The sequence below is a fragment of the Coregonus lavaretus genome (genome assembly GCF_964263955.1).
Source record: "Coregonus lavaretus genome assembly, contig: HAP1_SCAFFOLD_5052, whole genome shotgun sequence".
In the NCBI taxonomy this organism is placed as follows: Eukaryota; Metazoa; Chordata; class Actinopteri; order Salmoniformes; family Salmonidae; genus Coregonus; species Coregonus lavaretus.
The window spans coordinates 32,992-43,813 of NW_028156936.1; the positions used below are offsets into that span (position 1 = coordinate 32,992).

The 10,822-nt window shown below is 45.9% G+C and overlaps 1 protein-coding gene across 1 annotated transcript in view; it reads left to right on the plus strand.

The window, feature by feature from the left end:
• The window catches only part of LOC311119575 (myelin transcription factor 1-like protein), a gene marked incomplete at its 3' end in the record, with an annotated part of 33,403 nt that extends 24,136 nt beyond the window's left edge, over nt 1-9,267 (plus strand). Inside the window, exons 5-8 of the mRNA XM_084194250.1 lie at nt 943-1,053; nt 1,854-2,080; nt 2,408-2,673; nt 9,061-9,267. Coding sequence (XP_084050376.1) covers nt 943-1,053; nt 1,854-2,080; nt 2,408-2,673; nt 9,061-9,267 — 811 coding nt within the window. The remainder of the gene's footprint in view (nt 1-942; nt 1,054-1,853; nt 2,081-2,407; nt 2,674-9,060) is intronic.
• Between the last annotated feature and the right edge of the window lie 1,555 nt (nt 9,268-10,822).

Here is a 10,822-nt window from a genome sequence, read left to right on the forward strand (position 1 = left end):
TGAGAAGGAGTGGAGTGTCACCCACAGCAGATGTTGTGAGAGTCAGGGTGTAGCAGCAGCCATTAGCACCTCTCTACCACTCTTGCAGGAGGGCAGGAAGGCTACAGACCTGGGAAGACTGGAGCTCTCTCTTGCTGAGCACAGTGTCACTCACACACTGACACTCAGACAGGCATGCACACACACGTTCACACACACAGATACACATTACATACACACACAGACATACACACACTCAACTTCTCAGACAGTCATGTGCACTAACACACACACACTTGCAAAACACACACACACCTAAATGAACACCTACTAACTGATACTCACACCTCAAGAAGACACCTCTCACTCCACCAGCGCTGGCACAGGGCCATGATCTAAATAACCTCTCCACTGGGACTTAAAGTCTCTTTACACTTGACGACATTTACAAAGAAGAATTTGTGAAATGATAAATAATGACGAGGGCCTTTGTTAAATGTGGTTGATTGGCAGTATCTCAAGCAGCTGTGCTGCAATAATAGATCCTTTATTAACCTTGGGAGGTTGGTGTGTGTGTTTTGGGAGGTTGTTTGGCCGGTGTGTGTGTGTGGATTGGGTAGCAGGGACAGGATTGTGTTTATACTCTGAAGCCACTCAACCAAAAAAAAGCAATCTGTTATAATAACCAACTGCGTTGTTGTTATTTAAAACGTTTGATGAAAATTAATGATATTGGAAATTAACCAAAAAACTTGTTGAAAGGTAGGCAGGCAGATGGATAATCAGACAGGCAGGCAGACACCTCCATTCCTAGAAAGACTGACAGACAGGCAGGCAGAAAGACAGACATACAGACAGATGGTCAGAGATGCATTGAATGGAACCATTATATTGGTTCAGATATGATCAGTCTCACCTCCATTACTGGTTGTCTTACTCATCACCCCTCTGTTGTCCTTTCAGCCTATCGGGGTGTCCCATCGCTGCAGCAGAGAAGCTGGCTAAAGCCCAGGAGAAGAGCATAGGATGCGACGGCTCCTCCAAGTCTAACCAGGGCTCTGACCGCGTGCTCAGGTACTGTTCACTGCTCACCACACCACATCACACTCAGCTTCCATAGGGAACACCTCACTGGTCCAACGGCCTGAATATATTAATTTATTTATCCTCAAGTGCTCTACCAGGGTTGGGTTTCATTCAATTTCAAATGATTTTACTCTTCCTGAATTGAAATGGAATTGACCCCATTATGGAGCGCTACATTATATCCTCCCTTACTCTGCTTGCATTATTCAGTCAGTGTTGGAAGGTTTTCTTAATTACTGTATTATAGATTAAAATGTTTCTCTATGTCTGTTTGATTTCTTTATCTTTTGATCTCTCAGACAGTTAGAGTTTGTAGACACTCTACGTTCAGTTTCTTGTTTATGAAGTGAAAGCCTTTATTGGGTTTCAAAGAGCCGAATCATTTCAACAAAAGTTTTTTTGATATGCAATGGTAGATATAACATTTCTATCCAATTAGACTGCATCACTAATTCAAGCTCTGATAGTTTTTAGATGAAAACATTTTTAAAAATAATATCAGAGAAAATGCATGGCTTTAATTATGAGTTGTGTTTGGGTGAGACATTTTCAGGAAACATTGTAGTGTTGCAACAACAGACAGCATAGACATGTAGCTTAGATTAACTAAAAGCTAAATCCAAGGATTCTCTTAAGCTAGAGTTGACTGTTGCCAAAACCTTTTCCCTTGGCTATGTTCCCCTCCCCTCTCCCTGCCCCCTCTCCTCCCTTCCCACCTCCCCTGCACTGCGTGATGTTTGGTGCCTCTGCTCTGTCCAACCTACGCCCCCTCGTGGTTTATTTTCCAGGCCTATGTGCTTTGTGAAACAGCTGGAGATCCCTCAGTACGGCTACAAGAACAACGTGTCCACCAGCACGCCACGCTCCAACCTGGCCAAGGAGCTGGAGAAGTACTCCAAGACCAGCTTTGACTACAGCAGCTTCACAGACAGCAGCCACAGCAACAATGTCTATGGCAAACAGGCCATCGCACCCAAGCTCCAAGGCAGGGACACCTCTCCCAAAGGATATGATGGTACAGCCCATCTTACTGGCACTTCAGTTGTATCTGTTCCTACTTTATTCAGGTAGTCAATATGAATATTGTGTGTCAGTAGAATAATGAATATCCTTGCCTCTGTGGTTTGGTTTATGAATGGTCTGTATTCCAAGCCTTTTTTCTCCACAGATTCATTGTATTTTTGCCCAGTATTTCCAAATTCACCAATATTTTTACCTCCCAAATTCTTTATTGTTGAATGCATCCCCCAAAGCCAAACTACTGTAAGAGTATTTCCATGCAGTGTATGTCTCTATACTTGTGGATGAACTATCCCTATCTCTGTGTGCTTGTGTCCTCCAGTCAAGCGCTACTGTAAGAACTCCAGCTCAGCGAGCAGCCCGAACAGTACCTACGCCCCCAGCAGCAGCAGTAGCAGCCTGAGCTGTGGAGGAGGGGGCGGAGGGGGAGGCAGCAGCGCCAGCTCCACCTGTAGTAAGAGCAGCTTCGACTACACCCACGACATGGAGGCTGCACACATGGCCGCCACGGCCATCCTCAACCTGTCCACACGCTGCAGAGAGATGCCCCACGGACTGGGAGGAAAACCCCAGGATCTTTGCTCTCGGGTAGGCCTTGTTTAGTGACAAACCCTTTATAAAGCCTTTATAGCTGATACCTTTAAGTAGAGTTCACATGAGAGAATGGGATTGTCCGTATTGTACAATATTCAAAGGACGTGAGAGGAGGACACTACAGGTTTGTTTGTTTGTTGACTTTCGGCCAACTGGAAATATCCAAATCCCACTTGACATCCTGTGGTCTACCATACAGTATCTCCTGTGGTCTACCATAGAGTATCATAGTATTGGATAGACCTTTGAATTATATCCTCCAACCACCTTCCCATCCCACTGCTAGAGGCCTTACTCTCCCAGCTCCAAGCTTCCTCTGTCCTGCCAGGTAATGTGAGCAGTGATGAGTGAGGACGATAGCGTCTCTTTAGCCACACACGCTGGCACTCTGTTAAAGAGATATCCACGGCTGTGTCTCTGGCACGGCGCTCAGCAGGACAGCTTTTTATTTTCCCTCCAGGGATCAGGTAGGGTAGATAGGGAGCACGGCGGGATGGGACGGATCGCCGCCGACACGCTGTGAGCCCAATATGTCATCAGGAGGCGATAAGGCGTCGGTATCCCTGCATTATCAGCACGGAGATGCTGAGCCGGTAAATAGGAGAGAGAGTAAGCACAGCGGAGCGCTAACGCTAGCCTGGCACTAATGTTTCACAGCGTGGTCTTTCTGGGGGTGGAGAGGAGAGCAGCGGCGGGGAGAGGTCAGGACAAGACAGAGGATAGAAGAGAGTAAGGGAAAGGAGGTGAAGAGAGGAAAGCATAGAGGAGAGGCCATGAAGGATGGGAAAACACAGAAGAGGATGGAGGGGAGTAGAGGGACGCTTTCAGTGTGAGGTAGAGCGGAGTGGCAAAAGAGCCTTAGGCAATCAGGACTTCCTCTCTCTCTTCCTCCCTTCCTCTCTTCCTCTCTGTCCATTTCTGCTTTGTAGGCGAGACAGACAGACCGACAGGAGGCTCCAAGGCAGAGGTGGAGACAGGAAACGTCAGGGAGATTCTCAACCTTCTTTCATCTGAAAACCTCCAGTCATGTCATTGGTTTTCTCACATTGTCTGTCTTTCCCTATCTACATCCATTCCTATCTTTCTGAGTGAAAGTGAGGGAGACTGAGGAATACTCATGAATACTCATGAATAACTATGTTTTATTTTAGGAGCTGGAGGAGGCTGGTGGAAGTAATGTGGGGAAGCAGTCACTGACCCCTCCCGCTCTCTCTTGCCCCACCTCCTCCCAGCGTAGCCCTGGAAACAGGGGACGGGGCTACCTGGGGGTCAGATGATAATGATGTGGTCCGTGAGGAAACGGGGGGGGGGGGGGGGATCTCTGGAGAGGCTCCTTTCTCCCCTTCCCAATCTACTACTAACTAGACATCATGTGTCAATCAAGATTAGTACTGTCATTCACCCTGACAAGAGACCATATATATGTACATAAACACACATGCACACAATCATGCTTGTTAATGCACAATGACACACATACTGTATATGCATATTAATTTGAAGCCCACACATACCAAGCCACATGAAAATATCGCTCTCTCTTTCTTGCTGATAGCTTTTAGCCTTGCTTCAAAGTTTCTCTCTCTCTCTCCATTCTCCATTCTCTCTCCATTCTCCATTCTCCATTTCAAATCAAATCACATCAAATCAAACTTTATTTGTCACATGTGCCGAATACAACAGGTGTAGACCTTACCGTGAAATGCTTACTTACAATGCAGTTCAAGAAAGAGTTAAGAAAATATTTACCAAATAAACTAAAGTAAAAAATAATAAAAAGTAACACAATAAAATAATAATAACGAGGCTATATACAGCCAGTACCGGTACCGAGTCAATGTGCGGGGGTACAGGTTAGTCGAGGTAATATGTACATGTAGGTAGTGGTAAAGTGACTATACATAGATAATAGACAGCGGGTAGCAGCAGTGTAAAAACAAATTGGAAATAGTCTGGGTGGCCATTTGATTAATTGTTCAGCAGTCTTATGGCTTGGGGGTAGAAGCTGTTAAGGAGCCTTTTGGTTCTAGACTTTGCGCTCCGGTACTGCTTGCCGTGCAGTAGCAGAAAGAACAGTCTATGACTTGGGTGACTGGAGTCTTCGACAATTATTTGGGCTTTCCTCTGACACCGCCAAGTATATAGGTCCAGGATGGCAGGAAGCTTGGCCCCAGTGATGTACAGGGCCATACGCACTACCCTCTGTAGCACCTTACGGTCAGATGCCGAGCAGTTGCCATACCAGGTGGTGATGCAACCGGTCAGGATGCTATCGATGGTGCAACTGTAGAACTTTTTGAGGGGACCCATGCCAAATCTTTTCAGTCTCCCGAGGGGGAAAAGGTGTTGTCGTGCCCTCTTCACGACTCTCTTGGTGTGTTCGGACCATGGTAGTTCGTTGGTGATGTGGACACCAAGGAACTTGAAACTCTCGACCCGCTCCACTACAGCCCTGTAGATGTTAATGAGGGCCTGTTCGGCCCGCCTTTTCCTGTAGTCCACGATCAGCTCCTTTGTCTTGCTCACATTAAGGGAGAGGTTGTTGTCCTGGCACCACACTGCCACGTCTCTGACCTCCTCCCTATAGGCTGTCTCATCATTGTCGGTGATCAGGCCTACCACTGTTGTGTCGTCAGCAAACTTAATGATGGTGTTGAAGTCTTGTTTGGCCACGCAGTCGTAGGTGAACAGGGAGTACAGGAGGGGACTAAGCACAGCGTGGCAGACGTGTTGTTGCCTACCCTTACCACCTGGGGGCGGCCTGTCAGGAAGTCCAGGATCCAGTTGCAGAGGGAGGTGTTCAGTCCCAGGGTCCTTAGCTTAGTGATGAGCTTTGTGGGCACTATGGTGTTGAACGCTGAGCTGTAGTCAATAAACAGCATTCTCACATAGGTGTTCTTTGTCTTCTTTGTCCTGGTGGGAAAGGGCAGAGTGGAGTGCGATTGAGATTGCGTCATCTCTGGATCTGTTGGGGCGGTATGCGAATTGGAGTGGGTCTAGGGTATCCGGGATGATGCTGTTGATATGAGCCATGTCCAGCCTTTCAAAGCACTTCATGGCTACCAACGTGAGTGCTACGGGGCGGTAATCATTTAGGCAGATTGCCTTCGCTTCCTTGGCCACAGGGACTATGGTGGTCTGCTTGAAACATGTAGGTATTACAGACTCATTCAGGGAGAGGTTGAAAATGTCAGTAAAGACACTTGCCAGTTGGTCCACGCGTGCTTTGTGTCCTGATAATCCGCGGCTTTGTGAATGTTGACCTGTTTAAAGGTCTTGCTCACATCAGCTACCGAGAGCGTTATCACACAGTCGTCCGGAACAGCTGGTGCTCTCATGCATGCTTCAGTGTTGCTTGCCTCGAAGCGAGCATAAAAGGCATTTAGCTCGTCTGGTAGGCTCGCGTCACTGGGCAGCTCGTGTCTGGGTTTCCCTTTGTAGTCCATAATAGTTTTCAAGCCCTGCCACATCCGACGAGCGTCAGAGACGGTGTAGGATTCAATCTTGATCCTTTATTGACGCTTTGCCTGTTTGATGGTTTGTCTGAGGGCATCCGGATTAGTGTCCCGCTTCTTGAAAGTGGCAGCTCTAGCCTTTAGCTCGATGCAGATGTTACCTGTAATCCATGGCTTCTGGTTGGGATATGTACGTACGGTCACTGTTGGGACGACGTCGTCGATGCACTTATTGATGAAGCCGATGACTGAGGTGGTATATTCCTCAATGCCATTGGATTAATCCCGGAACATATTCCAGTCTTTTTTAGCAAAACAGTCCTGTAACGTAGCATCCGCTTCATCTGACCACTTCCGTATTGAGCGAGTCACTGGTACTTTTGGAGGATAGAATTATGGTCAGATTTGAGCTTTGTATGCGTCTCTGTGTGGAGTAAAGGTGGCCTAGAGTTTTTTTTCCTCTTGTTACACATGTGACATGCTGGTAGAAATTAGGTAAAACGGATTTAAGTTTGCCCGGCCACTAGTAGCACCACATCTGGATGAGCATTTTCTTGTTTGCTATGGCCTTATACAGCTTGTTGAATGCGGTCTTAGTGCCAGCATCGGTTTGTGGTGGTAAATAGACAGCTACGAATAATATAGATGAGAACTCTCTTGGTAGATAGTGTGGTCTACATCTTATCATAAGGTACTCTACCTCAGGCGAGCAATACCTCGAGACTTCTTTAGTATTAGACATCGCTGTTATTGACAAATAGACACACACCCCCGCCCCTCATCTTACCAGACGTAGCTTCTCTGTCCTGCCAATGCATGGAAAATCCCACCAGCTCTATATTATCCGTGTCATTTGTCAGCCACGACTCAGTGAACAGAATATATTATAGTTTTTAATGTCCCGTTGGTAGGATATTCTTGATCGTAGATCATCCATTTTTTTTCAATGATTGCACATTGGCCAATAGAGCGGTGGTAGTGGAGGTTTACTCACTTGCCTATGAATTTTCAGAAGGCAGCCCGACCTCCGCCCCCTTTTCTCCGTCTTTTCTTCACGCAAATGACGGGGTTTGGGCCCGTTCCCGAGAAAGCAGTATATCCTTCACGTCGGACTTGTTAAAGAAAATATCTTTGTCCAGTTCGAGGTGAGTAATCGCTGTTCTGATTTCCAGAAGTTATTTTCGGTCATAAGAGACGGTAGCAGCAACATTATGTACCCAATAAGTTGAAAAATAAGTTACAAACAAAGGGAAAAAACTAAAAATAGCACAGTTGGTTAGGAGCCCGTAAAACGGCAGCCATCCCCTCCGGCGCCATTGTAGTCACCATTTGTTGGAGTGGCGGCAACGATATAGCAGCGGGGGCACCGCTGCTAAATTAATGTAGGTGAAACACTGATGTCTATCATTGGTCTACAAAGGCTGATTCTGTTTTGTCACCATAATAGAGTCAAACGCCCACGACCCTGAATCAGGTCACATATTGTCCAGAGCATGAAAAAATAACTAGCTAGAGCTATATGCACATTACTCATTTTAATGCTATGGCCCTTTTAAAATAAGCTCTGGAAGCACACCCCAGTACCCCAGCCTCTGAGCCCAGAAGACTATACAAGACTATGTGCGTCACAGAGAAGCGGGACCGGGGTTTTGCTCCACTGGAACACAGGGAGAATCCAGCCTAGGGGGAGTGTCGTGTGGAATCACTGTTAAAACAGGCGTGCCTTCGCTGGAGAGGGGGAGAGGAGAAGAGAGGAGAGGAGGAGATAAGAGGGGGAGTGGAGGGGGTTGGAGTTAGGGATGTTAATGAGGGCAAGGGAAGGGTGACAAATAGACCTTACCCCTCCCCTCCAGCCCCCATCAAAAACAGGGCATGATTCTACTGAGCACATTTTCACCAGATGCATTACATCAGTGGAGGCTGCTGAAGGGAGGACGGCTCATATTAATGGCTGGTATTTACATTTACATTTTAGTCATTTAGCAGACGCTCTTATCCAGAGCGACTTACAGTTAGCACATACATTATTTTTATCGAACCCACAACCCTGGCGTTGCAAACGCCATGCTCTACCAACTGAGCTACATCCCCTGCCGGCCATTCCCTCCCCTACCCTGGACGACGCTGGGCCAATTGTGCGCTGCCCCATGGTCTCCCGGTCGCGGCCGGCTACGACAGGTATGAAGTCAATGGAGAGGTATCAACCACATGGAAACCATGTTTTTGATGTGTTTGATACCATTTTATTGACTCCATTCCAGCCATTATTATGAGTCTTCCTCCCCTCAGCAGCCTCCACTGCAGTACATGGATATTCAGCTAGGTAGGAGAGGGAGGTAGAGTATGTTGGACGATTATTCAAGCCTGTCTGTGTCCCTGATTGTTCTGGTGTATTTATTGTGTTTCTGGTTGACTAGCAGCAGTCCCCCTGCAGCCGCCCAGCGTTGCCCTCCTGCCAACCTCTAACCCAGGGACGGAGGCAGGAAGGGAGGAAGAGAGAGAGAGAGAGAGAGAGAGAGAGAGAGAGAGAGAGAGAGAGAGAGAGAGAGAGAGAGAGAGAGAGAGAGAGAGAGAGAGAGAGAGAGAGAGAGAGAGAGAGAGAGAGAGAGAGAGAGAGAGAGAGAGAGAGAGAGAGAGAGAGAGAGAGAGAGAGAGAGAAGAGAGAGAGAGATGGTGGGATTAGTGCAGGATCACTAACTTTGCTCCCGGTGGTCTTGCCCTTTACCACTGATGACCCTGTCTCTCCCATCAGTCACCATGCCTTTTTCCTACCAGATGGAAATATTGGGAGAGTTATGTAATCACATATATAACAGGTATTTTAGCTGAATGTTGCTTTGCCTTTCTTCTCCACTCTCTTTCCTTCCAACTTTCCTACCTGTCTTTCCTCCTTTCCCTGTCTATCTTCCTCCCTCCCTCCCTCTAGAACCCAGACCTAGAGGTGGATGAGAACGGGACATTAGACCTGAGTATGAAGCAGCGTCTAGGGGGTGGTGTAGGTGCGGTGCTCACCCCCCTGGAGCCCATGTCTCCCCAGCGCCAGGCGCTGATGCGTTATGGCATGGGGGATGACTGCTGGGACCTACCAGTCGACTACGCCAAGATCAAATGCATCGACGAGGACAGCAAAGAGGTACTAAAATGAGAAGGATGATGATGATCAGATGATGATGGTGATCACTACTCTAACCTGTAACTCGTATTGTGGGATGAGGTTATCCTATCTTTCAATGACTTTCTATAACATTAGCTTCACAGTCAGCATTCAAATATCATGCATATACACAAACAGCTTGCTACTGTACATACACTACCGGTAAAAAGTTTTAGAACACCTACTCATTCAAGGGTTTTTTTATTTTTACTATTTTCTACATTGTAGAATAATAGTGAAGACATTAAAATGATGAAATAACACATATGGAATAATGTAGTAACCAAAATAGTGTTAAACAAATCAAAATATATTTTATATTTGAGATTCTACAAAAATAACATTTACATAAGATAGAGATCAAAGGGGTAAACATGAAGCATGAAAGCCTTTAAGCTCATGTATACATGCATGCACAAACATACACAAACATACAAACATACATGCATACTTTAAATACAGTGCCAGTCAAAAGTTTGGACACACCTACTCATTCAAGGGTTTTTCTTAATTTTTACTATTATCTACATTGTAGAATAATAGTGAAGACATCAAACTATGATATAACACATATGGAATCATGTAGTAACCAAAAAAAGTGTTTTATGTTTGAGATTCTTCAAAGTAGCCACCCTTTGCCTGATGACAGCTTTGCACACTCTTGGCATTCTCTCAACCAGCTTCATGAGGTAATTACCTGGAATGCATTTCAATTAACAAGTGTGCCTTCTTAAAAGTTAATTTGTGGAATTCCTTTCCTTCTTAATGCATTTGAGCCAATCAGTTGTGTTGTGACAAGGTAGGGGGGTGGTGTATACAGAAGATAGCCCTATTTGGTAAAAGACCAAGTCCATATTATGGCAAGAACAGCTCAAATAAGCAAAGAGAATTAAGAAAATAGTAAAAATAAAGAAAACCCTTGAATAAGTAGATGTTCTAAAACTTTTGACCGGTAGTGTACATCTAACATTAAGATTCACAAAGGCCTACATACAGAAGTCCCCCGCTGCATTTTAATAACACCCATCCATTTGGCATTCCATACAGTACCTACTGTGTTTCACATCTGTCCAACCCAAGCCATCTGTCTCCAAGGACTTTCTGTTGATTCCTTTTGTATAAGACTCCCATTTCATGTTGAGGTTATTTTAACACCAGCCCAGATCTCAGGTTGTTAATTTCCATCAGCATCACTATACAGCAGACAGAGGTATGCTGTGTCTCTCTGCTATTCTCCAGAATGAATTATGCAAATAAATATTGGGAGGGAATCTAAATAGCTCTTCTCATCAAAAGACTGCAGGAAATCAGTGTGTGTCGGCGTCTACGTGTGTGCATGTGAGCGTGCCTGCGTGTGTGTATGCCTGTGTATGTGTGCCTGCTTTTACGCTGTAGAGGATCTTGCAAAATGACCCAGCCCAATGCTCTTCAATGTGTGCTGGATATATTTTCCTGTCTTTAGGGGCATTACTGTACACAAAGGAAAATAGATGGTTTACATCAATAGTCCTGCCCCGCCTGGCTGCCTGCACTG